The sequence below is a fragment of the Neopsephotus bourkii genome, unplaced genomic scaffold (assembly GCF_033783945.1).
Source record: "Neopsephotus bourkii isolate Nb327-2 ecotype Australia unplaced genomic scaffold, CSIRO-AGI_Nbou_v1 NB_463, whole genome shotgun sequence".
Lineage (NCBI taxonomy): Eukaryota > Metazoa > Chordata > Aves > Psittaciformes > Psittacidae > Neopsephotus > Neopsephotus bourkii.
The window spans coordinates 2,258,029-2,281,272 of NW_026900965.1; the positions used below are offsets into that span (position 1 = coordinate 2,258,029).

Below are 23,244 nucleotides of genomic sequence, written 5' to 3' on the forward strand. Positions count from 1 at the left end.
CCCCCGTTTGCCGGTGCGGAGACCGGGAGCGAGGGGTCCGGGTGGTTCCCGCTGCTCACCCCCTCCGCGGGCCCGGGCACGATCCCGAGCGGCGCTCCCCGCGGCGCCCCAGTGCCCGCAGCCGGGCCGGGCCGGAGCGGAAGTGCTGCGCGGTGCACGCTGGGAAACCGAGTCCGCCGGGACAGGCGGGATGCGGGGCTGCCCTCCCGTGAACGGAGCCCGAGCCATCCCCTTCCCGCAGGGCAAGGGGCTCCTGTGGTCCCTAGAGCAGGCAGGAGCCTCAGCCCCGTCTCCTGCTCCATCTTGTCACCCTCTCCCAAAAAAGGAGACTCCAGTGCTGCTCCAGCCACCAAGCCCCGTGCCAGGGAGGCAGCTTTTGGACAAGAGGAGCTGTTTGTGATCTAAAAAAGGCCAAGTTACCATGAAAGTACAAAGTAGAGCGAAAGCCACGTCCCAGGCAAGCTTTCCTCACTAACAGCTCTTAAAGTGGCAAGAGTAAGAGGTGCCACAACAGGATTTGTGCCCCAAACATTTAGGTTTTAAGCAGGATTTTAGGTGCCTGCTTGAGTCGGAAACCCTGTCCCCATAATCCTTTACAGCAAGGAGGAGCCCACCCTGAAAGAAACCAACACAGCCTCCTGTAGGTTTTAAAGCCTAATAAGTTTATTTGTTTTCCTATGCAGGAGTCAGTTGTGACCAAGCTAAAGGTGACAAGTGTAATGTAGTGTCATCCTACCGGTTACATTGGAAAAGTGAACCACCCTCTGCCTGCTTCCAAGCCACGAGGAGGAGGAGCAGCCATGGGAGAGCTACAGCCTAATGGGGGGTTCCATCACTACTTAAACCAAGGATAAGGAACAATTCTGGCACAGGACATCCCTCTAGAAGCACTTGCGGTGGACAATGGAGGGACCAGACTCATCATACTCCTGTTTGCTGATCCACATCTGCTGGAAGGTGGAGAGTGAGGCCAGGATGGAGCCTCCGATCCACACAGAGTACTTGCGCTCCGGTGGGGCGATGATCTTGATCTTCATGGTGCTGGGAGCCAGGGCTATGATCTCCTTCTGCATCCTGTCAGCAATGCCAGGGTACATGGTGGTACCCCCGGACAGCACGGTGTTGGCATACAGGTCCTTGCGGATGTCCACGTCACACTTCATGATGGAGTTGAAGGTGGTCTCATGGATGCCGCAGGACTCCATCCCCAGGAAGGAGGGCTGGAATATGGCCTCAGGGCATCGGAAGCGCTCATTCCCAATGGTGATCACCTGCCCATCAGGCAGCTCATAGCTCTTCTCCAGGGAGGAGGAAGAGGCAGCTGTGGCCATCTCCTGCTCAAAGTCCAGAGCAACATAGCAGAGCTTCTCCTTGATGTCCCGCACGATTTCTCTCTCGGCTGTGGTGGTGAAGCTGTAGCCCCTCTCCGTGAGGATCTTCATGAGGTAGTCAGTGAGGTCACGGCCAGCCAAGTCCAGACGCAGGATGGCGTGGGGCAGTGCATAACCTTCATAGATGGGCACAGTGTGGGTGACACCGTCCCCAGAGTCCATGACAATGCCAGTGGTGCGGCCAGAGGCATAAAGGGACAGCACAGCCTGGATGGCTACATACATAGCTGGGGTGTTGAAGGTCTCAAACATGATCTGGGTCATCTTTTCCCGGTTGGCCTTGGGGTTCAGGGGGGCCTCAGTGAGCAAGACAGGGTGTTCCTCTGGGGCGACACGCAGCTCATTGTAGAAGGTGTGGTGCCAGATCTTCTCCATGTCATCCCAGTTGGTGACGATGCCATGCTCAATGGGGTACTTCAGGGTGAGGATACCCCTCTTGCTCTGGGCCTCGTCACCTACATAGCTGTCCTTCTGCCCCATGCCAACCATGACACCCTGATGCCGGGGACGCCCCACAATGGAGGGAAACACGGCTCGAGGAGCATCATCCCCTGCAAAGCCTGCCTTGCACATGCCGGAGCCATTGTCCACCACGAGTGCAGCGATCTCTTCATCTGCCATGCTGACCGGCCTGAAGTGAGCAGGAACAGGGAAGTGTCAGCATCCCTCATCAGAGAGAACACAGCAGGAACATCAGGGAGCCCTGACACTTGGCCCCATGCATTATAGGCCTAAAAGGATTTATTACCCTATGGAGCCCCAGCAGCAGTGGTAAGGATTCTCAGGTAAGACGGGGTACTGAGGCATCTCAAAAGCCTGCCCCACAGGGCCTAAGTTAAAGAGGAGACACCAAGAAAGCACAACACCCATTCATTCCCCAACCACATATGTATGTAACCGTGCAGCTCCTCAGAGGACATGCAGGACCCTTCCCCTCCATCCCTCCCTCAGGGCCTAGAGAACCAGCAGGCCTCGAGCAGGGGAGAGCCCCCAACAGAGACCCCACAAACGCCTTCACAGGGAACAAAGCCCAGCCGCAATACAAAGCACTGGCCCCTTCTCGGGCCGCATCTAGCGGCGGGGATCCCGAACCCGATACCGGGAACCGGCAATGCTGAACCCGGGACCACCTCAGCGCTCACCTGCGCACCACCCCTCACACCCACTTCGCCGCCTCTGCAGTGACTGCCGCACCCGGCTCCGCGCCCGCGCTTTTATCCCTCCGGATCCGGAAGGTGCCTTACGTTTCTCAATATAATTGGCTCCCGGGTAAGGCGTAACTCCGCCCTTTTTCTCTCTTCCCTTCACTCTCTTCCGCGTGTGCTCGCCTTCCGGTACTCGCGGGCCGTACCCGGAAGCGGGGCGGGCGCTTCCGTTTGCTGGGCCCCGCCTCCGCCGCCCCGTTTCCGGCTGCGCTGAGGCGGGGCGGCGCGGGGCGGAAGGAGGCAGTGCTACGGGCGGAGCCGAGCCGAGCCGAGCCGAGCCGGCCGCGTACGGGCGGCAGCCACCCGGGCCCGCGGGAGGTAACGGACCACACGGGGCGGGGCGGGGCGGGGCGGGATAGGCCTGCACCGGGCCCGGTTCTGAAGCTGGGAGGGGCGGGGCGCAGGCCTGTTACCGGAGCCTGGTACTGGAGCATGGCAGAGCTGGAGCTTACGGGCGGTTTGGGGGCTGGGTGCAGCCGCCCTACCCCGGGTGGGTCCCCTCGGAAGCGGGGATTGGGAGCTCAGTGGAGGCTGTGGGGCATGGGAGGCCTCCGGTGTTACCGGGGGGAGGAGGTGGGGGGTGGTGGTGTCGTTGTTTACCATCTCCGGAGAGCTCCGCGGGGCTGGGCGCAGGCCGGCCCCGCCGCTCTCCTCTCGCTTTAACTGATTCAGGTGTTTCCCGGTGGGAAGGGTCTGTTTTCCCGAGCACTTTCCCCAGCACCCTGGTCATAAACATTCCAAGCCAGGGGCGTTCTAATGAAAACGCCCTCCCGGGAGTTAAAACCCACACAAAGGCTGGTGCGGGGGGACCTGAAGGTTAAACTGGATCTCTTCCCTGCCTCGTTTCGGGGAGAGACACAGAAAGTAAGGGATATCCCTGCTGAGGGGCAAAATGGGTGTTAAAACCAGGAGGGGGTTAACGTTACTGGCCCATCTGCAGTCGTTATCCTTAACTCGGTCCTGATATCACGGGTGAATCACTTGCTGTGAGCACTGCATCTTCCCACTCCTCCTCAAGCTGCCTCTTCCCAATACCACCAATTCTTGCTGAGGGTGTGTTTGCTGGAGCCAAAATTCCCCTTTTTGGGAGGCTGGGCTCTGGAGAAGCCCCCGTGCATCAATCCTGTCGTCAGTTGTACCTGCGCTCTGGGAATGCCACGGGTGCTGCATACCAGGGTGGTGCTGCACCTGAGGTGTGTTTGCTCCGCATGGAAACCCACTATCAGCTCCTTTATTATTGTTGCATGTACCTGAGGCGTGTAGTAACTGCTCAGTATCACCCAGGTGATGCCTCACCCTGCCTCAGGTGCAACAATATGCAGCGAGGTGTGGGCTGGAGGCTCTCTACCTTGGTTTATGGTTGTGTTGCAACACCCGAACCGGTTCATTGTTGCTTTACTGGAGGAGTGTGTGTGTGGAGCTAGGCCAGATGGTGTACTGTGCCTTCAGAAGGAGTCTAAGAATCTTTTCAGCTGCCGGGTAATGCGTTATTGCACTAATCCACTTTATATTGTTTCATTTGCATGCTAAAGCTGTGCTGCTAGATAAAGATGCAGAGGCATCAGCGAGGCTTTTCACTTCAGTGATGGGCTGGTATTTAGCACGGGGAAGAGTTTGTGGAGGAGAAATGAGGTGGGCATCGGAGCTGGTGGGCACTTTTGTGTGAGAAACTCCATCTGACCACCTTAGAAGACGACTTCGAGTTGCACTGAGGGTGCTGGAAGTTGCCTTTCACTTTTCAAAGCGGTGTCTGGTAGGTTATTTGTTGTTGTAGAGCAGACCTGGGGCTGGTTTGGAAATGAGTGCTAGCAAAGGAGTCTCTTTTTGAAGTATGTGGTTTGAACAGGGCTGGTTGTAAACAGGGTGGTGGGAGGTGGCTGGGAGCCTGCGCTTGTTTGGAGTTGGCCTTTCCTTTGTTTCTCTAAGCTGGCTGTATTTTGATATCAGTGAACCTTGAAGTGGAGCAAGTGGGATCCGTTTAAGCATCTTTCTTTGCATCAGAACAACCCTGAGAAGGCCGGTCTTTGTCAGCAGGTCCAGTTTGTGACACAGGGTCCAAAATACACCCACTGGTTTTAATGCTTGGGGATTAAAGGTGTAGTCGTTCTTCTAGGATTTAGGCTGGCTCAGAGCTGTGTCTCTGGCTGCAGGCTATGGTGGTGCTCTTTGCCCAAGAGGAGGCTCAGCACGGGCTTGCTGCGGGTCCAAAGGCAGAGCTGAGAGCGATCCTGCAGCTGGGAAAAGCCAGGGGAGGCTATGGCTGGAGCTTGGGATGCGCTGGCAACTCCGGGAACCAGAGGCAGGAGCTGCTTAGTTCTCAGCAGTCAGATTCAGGATACAGTGGTGTTTGCTGGATGCTCATCTTGCTCTCCTTGGGGAAAATAGTGGCTAAATATAGTTGTGGTTTGGAGATTTTATTAGCAAGAAAGATGGCTGAAGTATAAAGAATTTGCTCATGTAATGAAAGCATAAAATAATGTAGATCTAATTGGTGGGCAGTAAATCCCTGCCCGTTTTCCAGTAGAAACAGGGTCAAGCTCATCAGCCAGCTATCTCCTTTTAAGGCAGCATTTTCAGAAGCACCAAACCCTCAGTGTTTAACCTAACATTTCAAAAGTCATTATTTAGGAAGCACAGAAGGGAAAAGTGCTGGGACCTTGGACAAAGGCATTTCAGATGCTGTCTTTGGGGTGTATGAAACTGAGGTTATAGCAAATGTGTTCGGCTTGCAAATACAATTAAACAGTCTGAAAATTGAATGCAAGTTTGAGCCTGAGGCTGTTAAACATGAAGCTGATTGTTTCACGGTCTCCTGCACAGGAAAGAGTATTGGCTTTGCACTCTATTTATCCTCTTCCTGGGGAAAAGATGAAAGCATTTTATATTCATACAGACAAATATTTGTCTATCTTTCAGATTCTGCCAATCTCCCAAGGTCGGAGCTTGAACCCTGCGAGATAAAGTCAAAACCACCCCCCTCTTTTCCCAGCCATGCAAACTGCGGGATGAAGCTGGAAGCTGTGGTCGAGCAGCTGCAGAAGCAGCAGCAGAAGCAGCAAACGCCTCTGCAGATGGATTCCAGGGAGAGACAGCAGAGGCAGATGAGGGAAGCCCAGCTGCTCTACACGCAGCAGCTGGCCGTACAGCAGGCTGTCCTAGCAGCCACATCTGGCAGGGCTTCAGGTGGCTCCACTGTTGGTCCCTTGGCCAGAGGCCCGCCTGCAGCCGGAGCTACGCGGGCTTTTGATCAGAGCAGCATGAATTCTGAGCCAGAAGAGGAGGAGGAGGATGAAGAGGAGGAGGAGGATGAAGAGGAAGAGGAGGAGGAAGAAGAAGGGGGTTTAGAAGGCGGCAATCTTGAGGATGGCGCTGATGTGACTGGGAAAGAAGCCTGCTCTGCTCTGAAATATTTCCATGCTCCCAAAGTTGCCCATCACAACCAAAGAGTGGCTTCTACCTCGAATCCTCTTCCTGCATCGGGGGTCCAGCGGGGACAGCAGGGCAAGGAAGAACAGGGTAAAGACACTACTAAGCAGCCGTATGCCGGTTCCCCGTCTGGACGCCAGAACTGGCGCTTGGATGAGCAGCTCAAACAGGTCAGTGTTAATGTTACTTCCTTCTAAGCAAACCCAGATTCAGCCAGACCAAGAGTTTCTTTAGCCTGGTACCCGGTTACAGGAGCTTTGGAAAGAGTGGGAGAGCAGGGCATGTGCAGAGTAATGCTGCCCTGGTTTGTTATATTATAAAGAGATAGCACAAGAGATTAATTTGCTTCACACATTCAGATCCCCCACACTCTCAGAACCTTTGTGAGTAGGGAGAGGTTTGATCCTTGTCTTGTTTATTATCTTTTATCTCCCTGCTGCGCTGCCATTCAGAGGGAACAGGCTGGTGCTATATTTATTTTGGGTGCAGACACTTGCCTGCTAATGCCTTAAGTTACTTCACATCTATAACCCCTTTGTGTAAGACCTGGGGGATGCTGTGATGTTTTCTGGATTTCTGGTTTGTGGTGTGGGCAGGCAGGGAAGAGCATATGTCCTGATCCTTTGGGGAAGCAGAGCCACTCTGTTTCATGTGTGGGAAGGGGCGTGCTAACTTGCTACTGCTTGGTTTTGGCAGGAGGTTAATTCTGTCTCTGAATGAAGAATTACTACTCCTTGTAGGTAAATGCCAGAGGATCAAGGATTCTTTTCTAAGCGGGTATTTCAGTTAATGTAGCACTTGGGTGCTGTTTTGTTCCAGAGCTAACTTGAGTAGGCTGTCAGAGACTTACGCAGTATTTATGTGTATTGAAATTGAGCTGAAGGACTGAATGGTTTAAATAGAGTAGGACTGAATTGTCCTTTTCAACAGATGTTAACCTGAGTGTGAAGAGGGTTTGCTTCAGATAGAGTTCTTTGAGCTAAGAAACTGTGGACAAAACCAGAGCTGGTTTTCCTTACCTCCTGCAAACCCTATGGAGAAAGGTGGGAGCTGCTTTGTGCTGGCTGGTGAACATGGGTGTTTGAAGGCTTGCTGTGGGCTCTCTGGCCAGGTTCTCCCCTTGGTTGCATGCACGAGATCGTTCATTTCATGCTGCCACAGGCAGCAGTTTGATGAGGAACTGCTAAAGCTCAGCAGCCTTTAGCTTTTCTCCCACTCCATAAGGCTCTTCATCTGCGAACCAGGACCACTTTGGTGTTTCTACATTGCTGCGTGACAGGAACTCCTCTGGCATTTGTACTCTCGGTCCTGTAAAGTGTGCTGGTGAAGTAGCCCTGGTGCATGGGATGCAGCAGGCATCCAGCTCCTGCTGTGTTTTCTCTCTGTGTGCTTCTCAAGAGGGGCTGGGTTGAAAGAAGTTGCTCAAGCTGTTGTAGGGACATGAGGTGGGTACGACAGGGGATGCTCGCTGGAGAAGTTGCTTCTGCATTTACTGGCTTGGAGCAACTTCCTCTTCAAGGTCTCTGAGTGGTGAATTATAGGCAGGGCTCTGGTGTTAGGGGGATCACGTTCAAAATAACCCCAAATAAGCTTAGCATCTTCTTTGGCTGGTTTTATGTCTAGCTCAGCTGGTGCTTCTTCCCAATGTTTGCTTATCTTGTGAGAGTCCTGGGAATCTTTACTGAATTGGTAGGCTTGATTCCTAGGTCCTTTGCCCTATTCTTGGAAGATGACCATTAAGCAAGCTAGATCTGATCTTAGCTGATTTGGAATAGCAAAAAAACATAAGGCTAAAAGCACTGGTTTACAGCTGGTGTATTGTGTGCTAACACCGATCCAGCTGCTGTGGCTTGTTGCAGCAGTAATCAAGTGTTTTGGTAGAAGACTGTACCTTAGTCTGATGTCAGACCAGCTTTTTCTGGAAGCCAGAGTGCCCAGAGCTTCCCCAGGAAGCCAAACTAAAAGGAAATGTATTTGGAGATGGAATACTGGGTTTCCAGTACAGCCCCAGTAAGGCATAGCTTATATTCATAGTGAAGTCTCATTAAGGTGCTCAAAAGGCCATATTGAAGTGGCCAGTATTAGTGATGCTGGTGCAGAATATTCACCTTGGGCAGGGTAAATATTGCAGATGAACTTGTTTGTATTCACCAGTGCAGCCTGCATAGCAGGGAGTAAAAATTTAACTGCAGTGTACCAGTTCTGAGCTGGTAAGGCTTGCTGGAGGTGTAGGAATGAATGTGGTGGGCAGACAAGAGCTGTTAGCTGGCATGACAGCTTGACATTCTTATTTCAAAGGCTTACTTTAAAGGTACTGGGGTTTTTCTTCTGCCTTTGTCTAAAATGGTTGTGCTAGGCTGAAAAAGCCAGGATCAAATGCAGAAGAGCCTGTGTTCTCCAGCTGGTTTTCTGAATGCTTCTTCATCTTGTCTCTTTTAGCTCTTCTTGAGATGGAGGCTAATAACCGGTTGGGATACACTGCTTCCAGCTAGCTCTGCTCTGGGAGTATTTGTGGTATGCGTAATGGCTCTTGCTTGCAGAAGGAGGGGGGGAAAAGTCACTTCTATTTTTTCTTTCAAGTGTAGATTGTGCTTCTGAAAGTGATGCCCTTGGAGAAAAATGTATGTTGAAAGTGTATTTAACGCTGCCTGGAAGGTACGTGGCATGAGGGTGGCAGAGAGGTGGAATCTACCAGCAAGACGAAGCCCCATTCTGTTCCATCCTGGACAGCCAAGTAAATAATTGTAGAACAAGGCAGCAGACAAAAGAGCTGGCTCAGCTTATGGCACAGGGGCGGTGGGAATCTTGTCAGCACAAAACAACAAGGGAGGGAGTGCAGTTGCTTGTCAGGGAGTTGCAGGCCCGAAAGAAGAGCTGGGGCAAGGGGGGTGTGCTCAGCTCGCTTGAATCCCCTGAAAATCCATTCCAAATCCTGGGAAAGGGGTGTTGTGGCTTTCCTTGTCTTTGAAGGAAGCTGAGGCTTTAATTCTGTGGGTGAAAATGATGCTTTTAGCAGCTGGAAGGTGTGGGTCTTCAGCCGGTGGCTTCTCACATTGCTTGTTGATGGCTCTGGTTACCAGGGAGAGCAGTGCAGGGAAGGCAGGATCTCTGCATTGCTCCTTTCCCACTCCAGGCTGGTGTGCAGCACTACCAGGAGCAGTTTTGCCAGGCTGTTTACTACAGCACACACATGAGTATGTGCATTCCTGGGTGCAATGTAAAAATGAAGCCAAGGTTTTCAGGCATCAGCTGATATTAACCACAGCAAGGTAAGTCCCTGTGAAGCAGCTGTCTGAGAGGGGTTTGTGATCTGCTTTTTTGGGGATGTTTCATGATAGATTCTCAGAAATCACCAGTTACTCCTGAAAATCCTGCCCTAAACTTCAACAAAGGTCATGGGGTTTATTAAGATAAGTCAGCTTAAAATAATTACTTTGCTTTTGCTCTAGGGTCTAGGAATGAGCGGCTGAGATTCCAGAACCTTTAAGTATGTGCCTCAAGTGGCATGTGTATTGAGGTATTGCTCAGGAGATACTCATTAATCCAGTGGGGGTGAAGGTCCCAGGGAGAAAGAAGTTGCATTTCACACAGTGCATTTTTGCCTCAAAGTTATTTCAGGTGTCCAGGGCCCAATCCATAAGGATTTTTAATTCCTTATGTGGGTCACTGAGTATCTTTGTGATGGTGTGGGTGGAGAATTCTTCATGAAGAGCTCATGTCAGAAGTTGGTTTCTCTCTTACTGAAAGCTGTTTTCTGTAAGGACATGAACTTCTCTTGCAGTTCGTGGCTTAGGTTTGCTGAAGTCTTCATCCCCATGACAGCCTCCTTCTGCCTTAGCACCTCACTTGGTGTTCACAACTTCAGCATGAGTGACTGGAGCAACAGTCACCTTTTTGGTTAGGACATCAAGTATGAGTGAGGAGAACCAAGAAAACAGCTTGTGATGATGACTGGAGGCAGCAGCCTACAAACAACCTGTATTAGACATCAGAGAATTCCCCCCGCTCTTCGTCTCAGGAGGCAATCGCATAGGCTTCAACAGGGCTCTGTAATATTGCAGTGACTGTGCTAAATCTGGATGCAAAAGAGCAGAGTGAGAAGCTCATTTATATCCTGGGGAAGATAAGGCTTATTTTAGCATCTTTTTACAGGTGCTAAGTTTAGGAAGAGTTTCAGCTTCTCTTGGTGCCAATTTAGAGATGTTCCAGTTGATGCTAGAGGCAGGAGGTGGGAAGGTGCTCGAATGTGTTGTCCTCTTACACTGTGTTTCCTCACTTCAGGGTAAATCTGAGACTCTCCTGTGGCAGTGCAGATTTCTCTTCCCACAGCCATTATAGCATGAACAAGTCTTCTTGTCACTTAGGTTTTAGTTCATTCCTCTGAGTATTTGTGAATAGCAGTCATTGACAAAGAGCCCAAATTTTCCTTAAGGAAGCAAAGAGCTACATTGGTGCTGCACTCACTAGGCCTTAATAAATAAAGGCAATTAATCTGTTAACTTCAATCCATTCTTTTTCTTTCCTTCCCCATCCTCCCTGCAATTCCTGCCATCACTCCAAGGTTTTCCAAAGCAGGCTTTGAAGCTTGCAGCTATTCAATTGAGCTGTTATTAGTCAGACTGGGAAGGGTTTATTCCAGTTCCAGCAGAGCTTGTGCACGCAGTAATTATAACTTGGTTCTCCGTGCTTGAGAACTCGCAGCTCAGGGCTGTAGTCCTGATCTTATCAGCGGTTTGTAGTACAACAGTTTTCTTTCTAATAGCATCTGTTTCACTTCCTAAGGCTTAACTCAACCCACAAAAGGAATTTGGGGGATTCTCTGATAATCCTGAAATTGCTGCCCCTCTACCTTTTCATTGACTCAGTGCTTTCAGTTAACCCATGGGGTAGGGGAGGGGCTTGCTTTTGCATTGCAACCTTTAGCCTTGGCCCTAAGTGGGTATTTCAGCAGGTTTCTAGCCTAAAAGCTCTGTCAAGAGTGCGGGTCTGGAATAAGGAGGTGCAGAATGATGCTGAGTTTCACACCAGAAGGTTTTGTTTCCCCTTTACTTTTACATATTAAAGCTTTAGTGGGCTCTCTCCAGTTCATTTTTCATTTGAATACAACTTGGTACTCTCAGTGGGCTTTAGCTGAGCTTCTCTCAAGCAACTGGGTCAAACTGGGGGGAGAAGGAATGACGTGGAAAAGGAGCATTTCCAGTTTCTCATCAAAGTCCCAGTTTGCACACTAACTGCAGCTTGTGCAGGCAGGACTGGAGAGGCAGATGTTGAGCTGTTCTGTTTTCCTTAATACTTCATGTTGAGCACAGGGGTTTGATTAGTTCCTTGGTCTCCAGGAGGGACAGACATGTAAGATGGGAACATTTGAGAGGGGCTGAGGCTGCTTGTTTGTAAGCGTTTTGTCCTCAAAAGAATGGGCTGGGCAAAGGAGGAAAGTGTTTGTCCTCTCCTTTTCTTGTCTGCTTGGCAACTCAGGGTTAACTCTGCCTTTTGAATGTGGGATTGGAAACCAAAATTGCTCTGGACATCTGAGCTTCCCTCTAATAAGATATTCCAGGTGGTTAGGGAGTAATCCTAAAATAGGTCCAGATATAATTGCTTCTGAAACCAGGTCTGCAGCCTCTAGGGCAGGGGGAGCCCTGGGGGGCTCTGATGGAGGTGTCTGCAGGGGGAAGGCAGTGGAGGTGGCCAGCCCTTCCCAACACCTCTGCCTTCTCGCTGAGGCTTTGCATTGAGGGCTTCTCCCACCTTCTTCTGCAAGAAAGCAGATAAATTCCTGCCAGTGGTAATGCAAAGGCTGTTTGTCAAACATCAGCAAATTCCCCTGATGCAAACAGGCAGAGGGAGAAGCAGAACTCTCCCCAGAGAACGCCCTGCTTCTCTCAACAGTGTTTTTTCCTTCCTGCTACTATTGCCTGACTTATACAAAGCTCTTTTAATGACTTGTGAGGATATATTGATTTCTCAGGTTCCTGCTGTTCGTACAGAGGAGGGCTTCTCAGCATAGGGTAACTTTGTTTTCCTAGGAGGAATGGAAAGGAAGCTTGATACCAAAGCTCCTGCTGAGCTCTCTTGCTGTGCAAAATGTAGTTTATTCTGCATGTGAAGCATCTCTAGCTTCAGGAGCTGCTTCAGGAGCTTTGTGGGGCTCTTCACTGATGTACCCCTTCCAGTTGTGCTCGAGTCGCTCTTCTGAACCCTGCCAGTATTTGATACCTTCCCTTGTAACCTTGGCACAGGCCCAAAGGTTTTGGAGAGCAGTGGTCCCTCAAGATCAAAGCTGAGCCTGGGAAAGCGCCTGTCGTGCGTGTACTCTGCTCTCTGAATAAATAAGGCTTTATTCCCAGCTGCTGAGCTGACATTTCACACTAGCCCGAGACTCTGCGAGCTCTGCCACCCAGAGCAAACCTGTGCTCTGTCCTCAGGCCTCCAGCTTGTGCTGGTGTACAGCGAGGTGCATGGGAAACCCTCTTCTTATCTCCTCTGATAGCTGACCATGAGGAGTGGTAACTGGCTTTAAACCTTTGCAGCTACTGCAGGAGGAAATGCTAATGCTGGCTGCTGGCTCTCACCTTGGCTCACTCCGTGTCATGCCAGGTTAGATCCATCTCTGCCACTTTTCTGGACATATGGTGAAACACTGATGGCTTCAGCAAGCTTTAAGCTCCTTTTCACTAGTGGGATGTGGGGGAGCATTACTTCTGTGCCCTCAAGCATCTTAGGGTGTATTAATGGAAGTAGGTTGTAGATATTCTGCTTATTCTCAGACCTTAATCTTGGCATTCTTTTCCAGTTACTCCTTGTCTTCACATAGAAAAAATAACTTCCCAAGAGTCTTTAATCCCATGGAAAGTTTTGTTCCTTGACATTTTAGCAAGTTCAAACCCATTGGCACTAAAGAATTCTCTCCATTAAGCCCTCTTCTTCCTGTCCCCTCCTCAAATGTAGCGGAATAAGCTCTCAGCATGACCAAAGTTCCCAATGAAAGCAAGTGTTTTGCTTCCTGGAGCACCCAGTTTAACACCAGAAGCAGTTTTGCCCTCTGGATTTATAAGCAAATACCCACTTGGGAAGAAACTGGCTCAGCTGCCTCTAAATCACTGTGCTTTGGAGTGTGTGAAGCTGCGGATGGGAGCTACCTGCTGCCTTCTGAAGTGACCCTCTCATGTTGTAACTGGTCACACAGGTTTGTTGATCCCGGTTAACAGGCAAGGAGGGGTTGAGGAGCAGCTGGATGTTGCCGTAATTAGCAAAACCCTGTGGTTTTTATCTCTGCTAGCAAAGGACACCAAGACGAATCCTCCTGTGAACAAAACCAGGCTTCAGATCCCTTCCTAGAGAGGGCTGGGAATTGATCTGCTGCAATAAACAGCTGACATAACAGAAGTGGCAATAATCCCCCATTAAATATCTTTCAGTTGATGGGACTCACTGGATAATTGACTTTCCAGCAGGAATTACTGGCTCAAACTAAATCAGCAGGCATTAGGGCAGCTCACTGCGGTGCTGTTTAAAGGGGGAAGTGTAGCTTTGCCCGGCCTTGACGGGAGCTATTCATCTTTCTAATTCAATGGATGTGTCACAACCAGATGACTCTGAGATTTCAGGTATTGGACCACCTCTCTAATTCACGTGCTGGCTTTTCTTGTGCTGAAACCTCTTGCTATCTATCCTCAGTGCTCTTCTGTGCTAGGATGCTCTGTGTTTATCAGGACAGGGTAATCAGAGGTACTGTGCTGAGTGGATTTGGCTCTTCTCTTGCATTGAGTGGCTCTGGAGCACTTCAAGAAGTTTATGGTTTAAAGATGCTTGAATGTATCTCATGATCATTCATCTGGCCTGTGCCATACTGCCAGAGGCTGCTCCTTCTAGTGATCATTTCAGGGTGATGATTTACCAAGTGGAATAGGCCCAACTAGAGTAATCCCTTTAATGCCTGAGAAGAATGAACCTTAATCCAGCAAAGCTGAGCTTTCCATTTCTATGAGGACAATCCACATCCAGCAGCTTCCAGGAGGAAATGTCCTGGGTGGGCAGGAAGCTTTCCCAAGGGGTTATCTCCCTGTTCTGGTTTTGCAGGCAAGCTGGGGGAGGACAGGAGGGCATTTCCAAGTGTTGCCTGGTAGGAGGGAGGGATGCTTGAGTAACACCTGCATCTTTCCTAGGGGCTCTAGGATGAGCACTTGGTAGGAGGATGGACACAGAGAGTACCTCTTTAGGTGCTGAACCTCACTGCAGCAGAGCACATCCTACAGGGTTCAGCAGATTGAGGACTTTCCTCTGGAATGGCTTTTCCTGGTGCCGAGACAATTTCTTGGTGATGCAATTCCATGGGGAAAAACTTAGGGCTGGAAACTTTCCCTGCTTTCAGTAGCAGCCTGGAAGGTGAAATGCCACTTCCCTTTCCAGGGAAGCGGGCTGGGACAAATGCACCGATGTCCCGTCTTTCTGGTCATCTTGGTCTAAACCAGGAGCTGCTTTTGCATGTGTGTTTGCCCCAAAAATGCCTATTTGGAAGCGTTTGAAACTGCCTGCAAAGCCTTTCCATGCAGATCCTTACACCCTGTTGTTTCTGTCTCCCTAGAACGGCAGTGTGACCTGGAGCGATGAAGGTGATGGATGCAGAGGAAGAGAAATTTCCCGAGACTTTGCCAAGGTCAGTGGGATCATGGGATTTGAGGGGGGTTTTCCCCTGATCTGTGCCAGAGGGTCACTGTGGAGCCTTCACTATTCCTCTGTAGTGAATTTGTAACTAAACTACTTTGTCCTGCCTACAGACCTGCTGTTTTGGGGCTGTTTTGTTGCTTTGGCTTGCTGGAATATGATTTGAACTAAGACTAACTTGACTCTAGGCATTTATATTAGTCAATACTTTTTGCAGCTGAGAGAAGGGTGTTTTGTTTCTTGAACCTGGATTTGAATGTGGCAGCTGTGTGTCACATCAGCCAGAGGAATTCATTTGAAACCAAGCTGGCTCTTTCTGAAAGGGGGCAGCTAATTGCTCTGCAAATACACTGCTGTGTTCTCTTCCCTGAGCTGGGATGTGAGAAAGCACAGAGCTTCACAGGAAATGAGCCCAAAAAGCCCCTCTTCTCCTGGACTGGATGAATACCAAGTAGCTAGCAGCACCTACAGGGAGGCTGGAATATGTATTTCCGAGGGAATCATTGCCTTTCCATTGAGCTGCTCCACAAGCAGCATATAATTCCCTGGAGTGATGCATGATTCCTCCTCAGTGCAGACAAGAGAAGGAATTGAACTCTTCATGTAGAGTATTGTCTGCTCTCTTGTCATCTGTCCTGTATCTCAGTGAGGGATGGACTTAAGCCCTCTCAGCCTGTCACTCTGTGGCCTCACAGGATTCTTGCTAGGTGAGAATTAGATCTTTCTGGGGAAGAGGCAGTTGTGAGATGACACTTTTCCCTTCTGAAAAGCAGTGGCTAACGCTAACACACAGCGCCTCTCCGTTGGAATAGCTGCCTAGGGAGCTTTAAGTGCTTAGGTGGTTAAGCCTGTTGGTAAAGTGATTTCTGCAGCTAATTTCCAGGCTGGTTTCTGCTAGTTTTGAAGGCTTTGGGGCTTGTTTTAGAGGAGTCTTTCCTGCAGGCATTAGTAGTTACAGGAAAGCTCACTCCTTTTCTCCGTCAAGGGATCAGTTTGTCACTTAGGTGACAATCCCTAAAGGAGGGGATCCTGAGGCTGGGAGAAGCTGCAGAGAGCTTAACCCATCCAGTGCTTCAAGGGTACAGACACTAAGCTGCCCTGAACCGCTGTCACCTTCCTTTGGCTTGTCTCCTCTTTCTGTCTCGCTTGCCTTAATACTTCCTCTCCCCTTTGCTTTCAGGTGGTTTCAAACCCTGCTCTGTAGCAGTGCTGTTAACTGGGTTGAATCCTGTTCCCTTTGGGGCACTGGTCTCTGCTGTGCCTGGATGAGTTACTGAGGGACCTAGCAAGGCAACCAGTAAGAAGGGTCCTTTAACTGGCACAGCAGCCTTGGCCACCAAAGCACTCAGGAATCCTTCCTTGTTTTGCTTTCACCTTCCAGTGCAAGCACCAGATCCCCATTGGAAGAAGCTGATATTATTACTTGGTTTTCTGTTGCGTTGTGGCTTGTGCCTTCATCCTTATTTCTGCCCCCACAGCTCTATGAACTGGATAGTGACCCTGAACGGAAAGAGTTCCTGGATGACCTCTTCATCTTCATGCAGAAGAGGGGTGAGTGAGCATTTGTTTGGGGCACAGTGGGGCAAAGGGGTGCTGCTGCCTGTGACTTCTTCCCTTCTGAGCGTGAAAGAACGCATTGAACCCTTGAACTTGCAGGTCAGGTGGAAGAGCAGTGGTAAGACTTGAGATCTTCACCTGGGGAGATAAGGAGCATGGTAGGAAAAGACCTGCCTTGTAACTTAATTACACAGATGCTATTTCTTTATCCTCTTACCTCATACTCGTGTTGTCCATGTACTGAAGAGACCAAGAAGCTTGGTTCCCCAAGGAACCCAGCACCATTAGGAATTCTCTGGTCTCCCCCTCCATGTGGTATGATCACACATCTTCTCGTGTTCGATTTCGTTGGCATTTGGAAGCTGAGTGTGAATGCCTTCACAGCCTGCATGGAGTAGCAGCATACAATCTGGGGACTGGGAAAACAGACACCAAGCCACATTTCCCTGCAGATTGGCAATGTGTCAGCTTTCTGTTCAGTTATCTTGTGTAACTGAGTGAGGAGGTGCCCAGTTTCTCACATTCCTCCCTGTGGTGTCACCAACTTGCATCTCTCTTGGCTGCAGGAGCGGTGATGCATGTGTGAAGGAGCTCAGCTGAGATGCCACAAGTCCTTGTCCCCTAGTTATGAAAGCTCAGTCCCCTCATTGCAAACTGTTCATCATAAACATGTACATAGACGTGCTGTTGTATAAAATAGACATCTCTGAACATCTGTGGTAGATCCTTTGTGGTGCTCTCCTCCTTTAGCCCTCCAGGCCAGACACTCTTCAACAGAGACAGAAAGCATTAAACTGCTATAGACCTTTTCTTTGTTCCCAAAGAGTCTGCTGAAGGGAGGTGTGAAGAGCAGATGTATAAAGGACCATTTCCATCCTCATGGCATGATGCTTTCAGAGTGTGCTGAGGCAAACAAGCCCAGTCATGCTTATTTGAAAGTGGGGCTGCCTTGGTGTCACCAGTATTGTTCCCTGAGAGTCTAATGAAGGATAAAGCTGCACCACCTCAGCCTTATCTATTTGAAGGTGATCCAGTTGCTGTGTTGGAGCTAGGGTCTTATTTCCAGTTGGGTTTTGAGCCCTGCATCTTCAGATGCATCCTGCTGTGTGGATGAGTAGATCCCAAGCAGAGGGAAAGCGATCCTAAATGCAGCTATTCCAATTGCTCTTCATATCCATGTCTGTTTTCCCTGGCATGACCTGAGTGAGCTTTCCCTCTCCTGCAGTCTGAGGTTGTGCTGCCCAAGGCAGGTAAAAATGAGAGCTGGGTTTTGCTGGTGGTTTTGGCTTTTGTGTGCAGAGGCATAACCAAGCTTGATTAGTTTACCTGCCCATGTTAACCTGAGCTCACATGTTAATGTAAGGGCTGGGATGACTGACAGACAAGACAATCATCTGCAGGGTGTGATTGGCAGCAATAGAAACCTCCAGCTACCCAGAGAGAAATCTGCTTCATACTTCAGTGTCTCCTTCCTATTCCCTTTCAATTATTCATAACTGACACGGTGCCCATGCAGGGGCTGATCTGGTCACGAGCTGCTTGCTGCCGGAGTTGAGCTTTTAATCATCTGGGCATTTCCAGTGCATTCGGTTGCTGGAGACTCCCTTGGTTTTGTGCTTGCTGGAAGGACTGAAACTGAAATCTTAAGGGCCCAGGACCCATGGGGGAGAGATGTGAACTGGACAGAGGGGCTGGAAAGGTTTGGCCCTCACTGTCCAGTGATGGATGCAGCTCTAGCCTGGGCACTTGGCAAGCTGCTCCTGCCTGCAGCATCCTCAGTGGCAGGCAGAACAAATCCAGCCTCCATGCTGGGAAGGTGGCTGAATTGCAGAGTATGGGTAGTTATGGGCTTGCTGTATGTTTGGGTCCCCCTAAAAGCAATAGGGAGATTCTGACTGGGGAGCTAAACATCTTCAGGTTGATAGAACTGACCAGCATAGGTTGAGCTAAAGGAGGCAGCTTCTCTTCTGTCATGAATGCTGTGTCCTGCTGCACAGGAGCTCTTCTAACTTGGCCTGTTTCTTCAGCAGCTGTACTGCAGCTGAGAGCAAAGCGCTGTGTTTCTTAGCTCCTATGTGTGAAGAGCTGCTTCATTTGCACCTCGTTTCTGAAGGGACTGGAAAGCAGCTCTGCTAATAACCATTGCTGGTGTAAAGATGGGGCTTTTGCTGTTGTCCAGGAGAAGCTTCCCCCCGGCCTTGTTTGGGGCTGCTGGATTTGGGGCACAGATTGCTAACTGCTGCTGCACCAAAAAGCCTGATGTGGAAGATAAATGCCCCATTTCACAGGAGCTACTGAGTAGCTGGAGGGATGAAAAGATTTGGTGGTTGGTGCTGCTGTTAGGAATGTACCTCGAAATGTGAAGCCATGAAACAGGCTTAATGTAGATCAAATGTGCAGGTCTCATCTGCCTCTGAGCACAGCAGGTTGTCCCTGAATGACCACAGCTGCAAGTGATAAAATGGCCCTTCAGAGGCAATAATGATGGAAGAGGGAGATGAGAGGAAAGCTGTAACTCTTCTTTTGTTGGATGTTTTATTCCTTGTATGTGTTTAGGTGAATGGGTCCCACCATGGCTGTGATTGAAGGGGCAGATGGGGTGATGAGGGGAGAGCAGTTAGTGTGCAGGACTAGCTTTGAACCAGGCCTGTGACAGGACTGACCTGCTGCCGCTTGACAGGGATGATGCTCACTTTCTCTATTACCACTTTCACCTTCCCTTTGTTCAGCTTTTCCTCAGTCTCAACCCAAAAGTTGCCTTTCCTTGGACTGAGTGGGGGTAAAAACCTTCAGCATTGGCTTCCCTCCATCTTCATCACTGATCTGGGGGCTTGGGACAGGTTGAGCCTTGATGGCTTGAGGTCTGAGTTCTGCAGAGCTGTATTGTTAACCCCCTGCTGCATGAGGAGCTGCTCTCTGGGCAAGTTTGTGGTTCAGGGTGTTGTAAAGGCCACGGGCTGGGGCTTCTCTGCTAGCACCCTGTGGAGGGGTTGCATTGCAGGCATGGAGGCTGGATTTGTTCTGCCTGCCACTGAGGATGCTGCAGGCAGAGCAGTTCACCCAGGCTGGAGCTGCACCCATTACAATAACTCTGGATAATCTTGTGTTTGTCCCATCTTTTGTATTACTAGAAAGAATTGTATAACAGCAATGTGTGCAACCAGATGGACAGGTTCATTTACAGAGCTCAGACCTGGTGTCAGAGATACCTTCCACCCCTTTTCAGGGAACTGAGCTGATTGTATCCCACTGGTACTGACTGGGAGAGCACTGGAGTAGTGGGGACTCTTTGATCCTCTGGAAGGATCAGCAGTGCTCATGCAAGACATTCCTCTAGAAGGGTTTGATGGGGAAGAGATCCAAGTGCGTGCTCTGGTGTGTGAGGAAAGGCTGCCTTGCAGGGGAAGCTGTTTTGTTCGTTTGAAGTACTGCCTTTGTGAAGACCTCATAAAATGTCTCCAATTGTACAGCTCTACTCGTGCTGGTCAAGGTTTCTGCCTGACCTTGGTTTTCCCAGATGGCTTGACCATTCAGGGGCTTTATGTGTATATACATAGAAGGGGCTTTGTAAGTCAGAGCGTGTGGCTTTAATGTTTTCCTGCTGTTGGATGCTCTGTCTGCACGTTTGGATGGGGAAATACAACAAATCCAGGGTATTGACAAAAGCATTTACTGATGGATTCCTGTATCTGTGAGCCAAGTGGTGTTTATGAAATGGTTGGTCAGGGAATACACTTCAGTCTTCAACTGATTCCATTTTGCTGGGTTCTTCTTTTGATCCTCTGGGGGTCTTTTTGAATCTGCTTTAAGCAACAGAGCTCCTGAAATGAGACATCAATAGACATAAATCCTCAGCATCCTTTGCTCGTGCTACCTGCTTACTGCTGAGCCACAGCAAATGCTTCCCTGAATAGCAACTGATGTTCTGCAGTGGGAAAGGTCTCACTTCAGGCACTGCAGAGGTGTCTTCTGGATGGTCCCCATCAACCAGGCAGTCTCTTCCCTAGGAGAGCCTTGGGTTTGTATACAGCTACATCTCTGCCTCCTGCACCTCCTTTAAAGAGCCTCTTCTTTGGTCAGCCATGCCTAGCCTCAGGAGGAGTGGTCACTAGTGTCTTGTGCAGATGGTGAGCAGTGGGAACCAGTGAACTATTGTAGGGTTTTACCTTTATACTGTTAGAAAGAATGGCTTTCCCTGAAGTTGCGGGGGGGAACTGGCACTCTGCTTCACATTCCTCGGTATTCTTTAAGTGGTTTGAGCCTTCCAGAGCAGGGAACAGAGAACTCCATGCACTGAAACACTTCTAAGGGATGCAGGATAAAACCACGTGCAAAGTGCTTGGGATCTCCAGACAACTTGAATCCAGCTCCTCTGGGGATGCCCAGGCCTGGCCCTGAGGTAGGGGTCTCTGCAGCATCCAGAAAGCTGTTGCAGGGAATGTTTTGCTCATCAACCACGGGTGCCCAGTGACTAAAAGTCCCCACCAGCTACATAAGCTGGTATTCTGGGGGAGTTTACTCAGGCTGGTCTGCAAACTGCAGTAACTTAGGAGTAGTTATCAGCAGGTCCTTTCCATGAAACCCAAACTTCCCCCCCTTCTGTTTTCAGCCATCAGAACATTCATTGCAGACTTGAGGCATGAGCTTTTCTCTCTGATTTGAAAAAAGCCTGGAAATTCCCCATATTTTCAGGGAGAATACGCAGCTCCATTCAAATAACGAATATCCCTTGGCTTTAAGCAACTGAAAACTAGTGTTTTAGAGTGAAGGTTGCTTTAGCTCCAAAGAGAAATCGTATTGGAAGCTGCAGTTGTAATGGGAAAATACTGTTAGAAGTTGCCTTGGTTCTGGCTTCCAGATTTAAGTTTAGCCAGCACAGAGGAGGTTTGAGCAGCTGAATTGTGTTGTTATGAACTGAACTGGCACTGGGCAAGGTACACACATGAATTGGAAAGCACTGGGGGGGTGTTGCTTTGCATGAACCTTTCTGTATTCATCTGGTATCTACCTGCTCCCAGGATTGCCAGGTCTGAATCCCAGGTGCTCCTTCCTGCATATACAGAATGATGGAGTGAGTCAAAGTGGGATCTTTCCTCACTTCCCCTGAAGATGGAGATGTTAAATTGTCCCATGTTTCTCCAGCATCTCTAACTGGATGTTTGTCTCTCAAATCCTGGTCTTCTCCAGCTCTTTCTTTATATCAGCACTGCCTCTTTGCTATGGGTGTTCTTGGACCTGTATCTGTGGTCCAAGTGTTCTTCCCCTACATCTTAACAGCCCTCAAGCAGTGAAATTAGCTCAGCACTGAGAGAGCTGACCCCATAGATACCCAGGTGGATGGAAAAGGTGGAACCGTTTGGCATGAAGATTCTCCAGTTGCTGAGGTTGTGTGCATCCTGCTCCTATCTCATTTCTCTGCCTTGCTTCTGTATTTGTCCCTGTCTTTGCCTAGAGAAGAGGCCATAGGTATGGAAACCCACCTCAGTTGCTGGCAGTTAAACATCTGCAGAAGAAATCCATAATAGCAAATACACTGGGCAGCCAAACAGCTGGATGATAGCTGAGCTGGAAATCTCTGTGGGATGCTGGTTTGGGGATGGAGAAGAGCCCGCTTTGGGAAGGTGAATGTGGCTGGAGCCTTGGCTAACACAAGAGGGGTGATGCCAGCTCGGCTGCCTCTGGTTCAGCAGCTGAAATCTGATCAGGAGCTGCTGTCAGCTTCATTTATCGAGGAGGGAAGCAGCGACTGATGGCGTTTCAAGGGGTGCAGATAAGAAGTGGGCCTCCTGTCAAATAGAGCATGATTAATTACCCTCTAGCCCGGCTCCCGCTTTGATAGGAGTGTCTAATGGTCTGCAGGCTTTCGGATCAGGTGGTGACATTCCTGTTGGGAGGTGAGGATGCCTGCTGGGGAAGTGCCATGCGTAGGGAGAGATTACATCAGCTGTGGCACCACAAGGAGGATAGGGAAGAGCTGGTTTCCCTTCTGGAGGCTTTGCTTTTTCCTTTGCCATCCAGTCAACCCAACAGCTAACGCTGGGGTGGCTGAGCAGGCGGCTCTGCATGAAGCCAGCCAGGGTTTGTCCTTGGAGAGGAATTCAGGCACACCAGGAGCTGAGATAGTGCAGGGTTCAAGTTGATTTGCTTGCATTTGAACTGTATTTTACCTCTGTCAGGGCTGGGAGAGTGGGGAGAGCATTCCTACCAGGTAATTACACTGTGTCCCATCAAAGAAACATGAAGATCTCTTCAAGAGTTGCTTCAAATACATTTTCAATCACTGCAGCCTTCGCCAGGCTCCTGGGGAGAAGTTGTCCCTTTTGGCTGGTTGATGCTGCTTCTCTTCTGACCATCCTCAGAGTGAAAGGTGGAAAGAGCAGCTCTTTCCTTACCTGGACAGGTTGTGGCTTCAGAATGTCCCCTCTCTGCCTGTTTTTCACTCCGGGGTGTGCTTTATTGCAACGTGAATGTGGCTCTGCAGAATAAATGTTTGGAATTCTCACCTTCCTTTGTTCCTTACTAAAAAATGGCCACTTCTGAAAGTAAATTGGATGGGGGGCTGAAAAGGGAGGTGGTTGGAAAAGTACTGCTCCAGGCTGGATATAATTAACTGCTCTTTGTCTCTTGAGTGCAGGGCAAGTCATGGCTTAGGCTGCTTGATGCGGGGAACTCCCTGCAGTGGGCATGGCTCGGCACGAGGGGAGCAGAGCACAGAGTGGCCCTCGCAGGGGACTTGCATTCTCATTTTCATCAATCACCTTCTATAATTTGGCTAAGAACAGGCTCACAGGAGCAGTGTTTTGTTGTGTAACAGCAGTTTACACCTCCAGATTTAGACCCCACTCTGAAGTCTGGTTTAGATAGGATGAAGAGGAGGAATAAAACCCAACTTTGGCAGCATGCTTGGGTGAGTGAGGAAGACCTTGGTCCAAAGCTTAATTCCCCTTCAAGCAATGGAAAGCTGAGCCCCAGCTCTGAGCCAGTGGCTGGGGAGCAGAAGC

General features: G+C 49.8%; 2 protein-coding genes across 3 annotated transcripts in view; one reads left to right on the plus strand and one right to left on the minus strand.

Moving 5' to 3' along the window:
* Positions 1-641: 641 nt before the first annotated feature.
* Positions 642-2,257, minus strand: LOC133210515 (actin, cytoplasmic type 5). The gene has a single exon (XM_061349976.1). It carries the CDS (start codon positions 2,010-2,012, stop codon positions 882-884), a length of 1,131 nt encoding a protein of 376 aa, XP_061205960.1. The 5' UTR covers positions 2,013-2,257; the 3' UTR covers positions 642-881.
* A 689-nt stretch (positions 2,258-2,946) lies between these two features.
* The window catches only part of ARID3B (AT-rich interaction domain 3B), a 29,863-nt gene continuing 9,565 nt past the window's right edge, over positions 2,947-23,244 (plus strand). The window contains exons 1-4 of one of the 2 annotated variants that reach the window (XM_061349980.1): positions 2,947-2,971; positions 5,513-6,192; positions 14,607-14,678; positions 16,165-16,237. In XM_061349980.1, coding sequence (XP_061205964.1) covers positions 5,602-6,192; positions 14,607-14,678; positions 16,165-16,237 — 736 coding nt within the window. In that variant the 5' untranslated portion in view covers positions 2,947-2,971; positions 5,513-5,601. Of the gene's footprint in view, positions 2,972-5,512; positions 6,193-14,606; positions 14,679-16,164; positions 16,238-23,244 lie in introns of those variants that run through there. The other variant, XM_061349981.1, reaches the window with a different exon arrangement.

What these genes read in the sequence shown, in the direction of transcription:
- LOC133210515 (XM_061349976.1), bottom strand. Translation starts at nt 2,012, where the DNA reads ATGGCAGATGAAGAGATCGCTGCACTCGTGGTGGACAATGGCTCCGGC.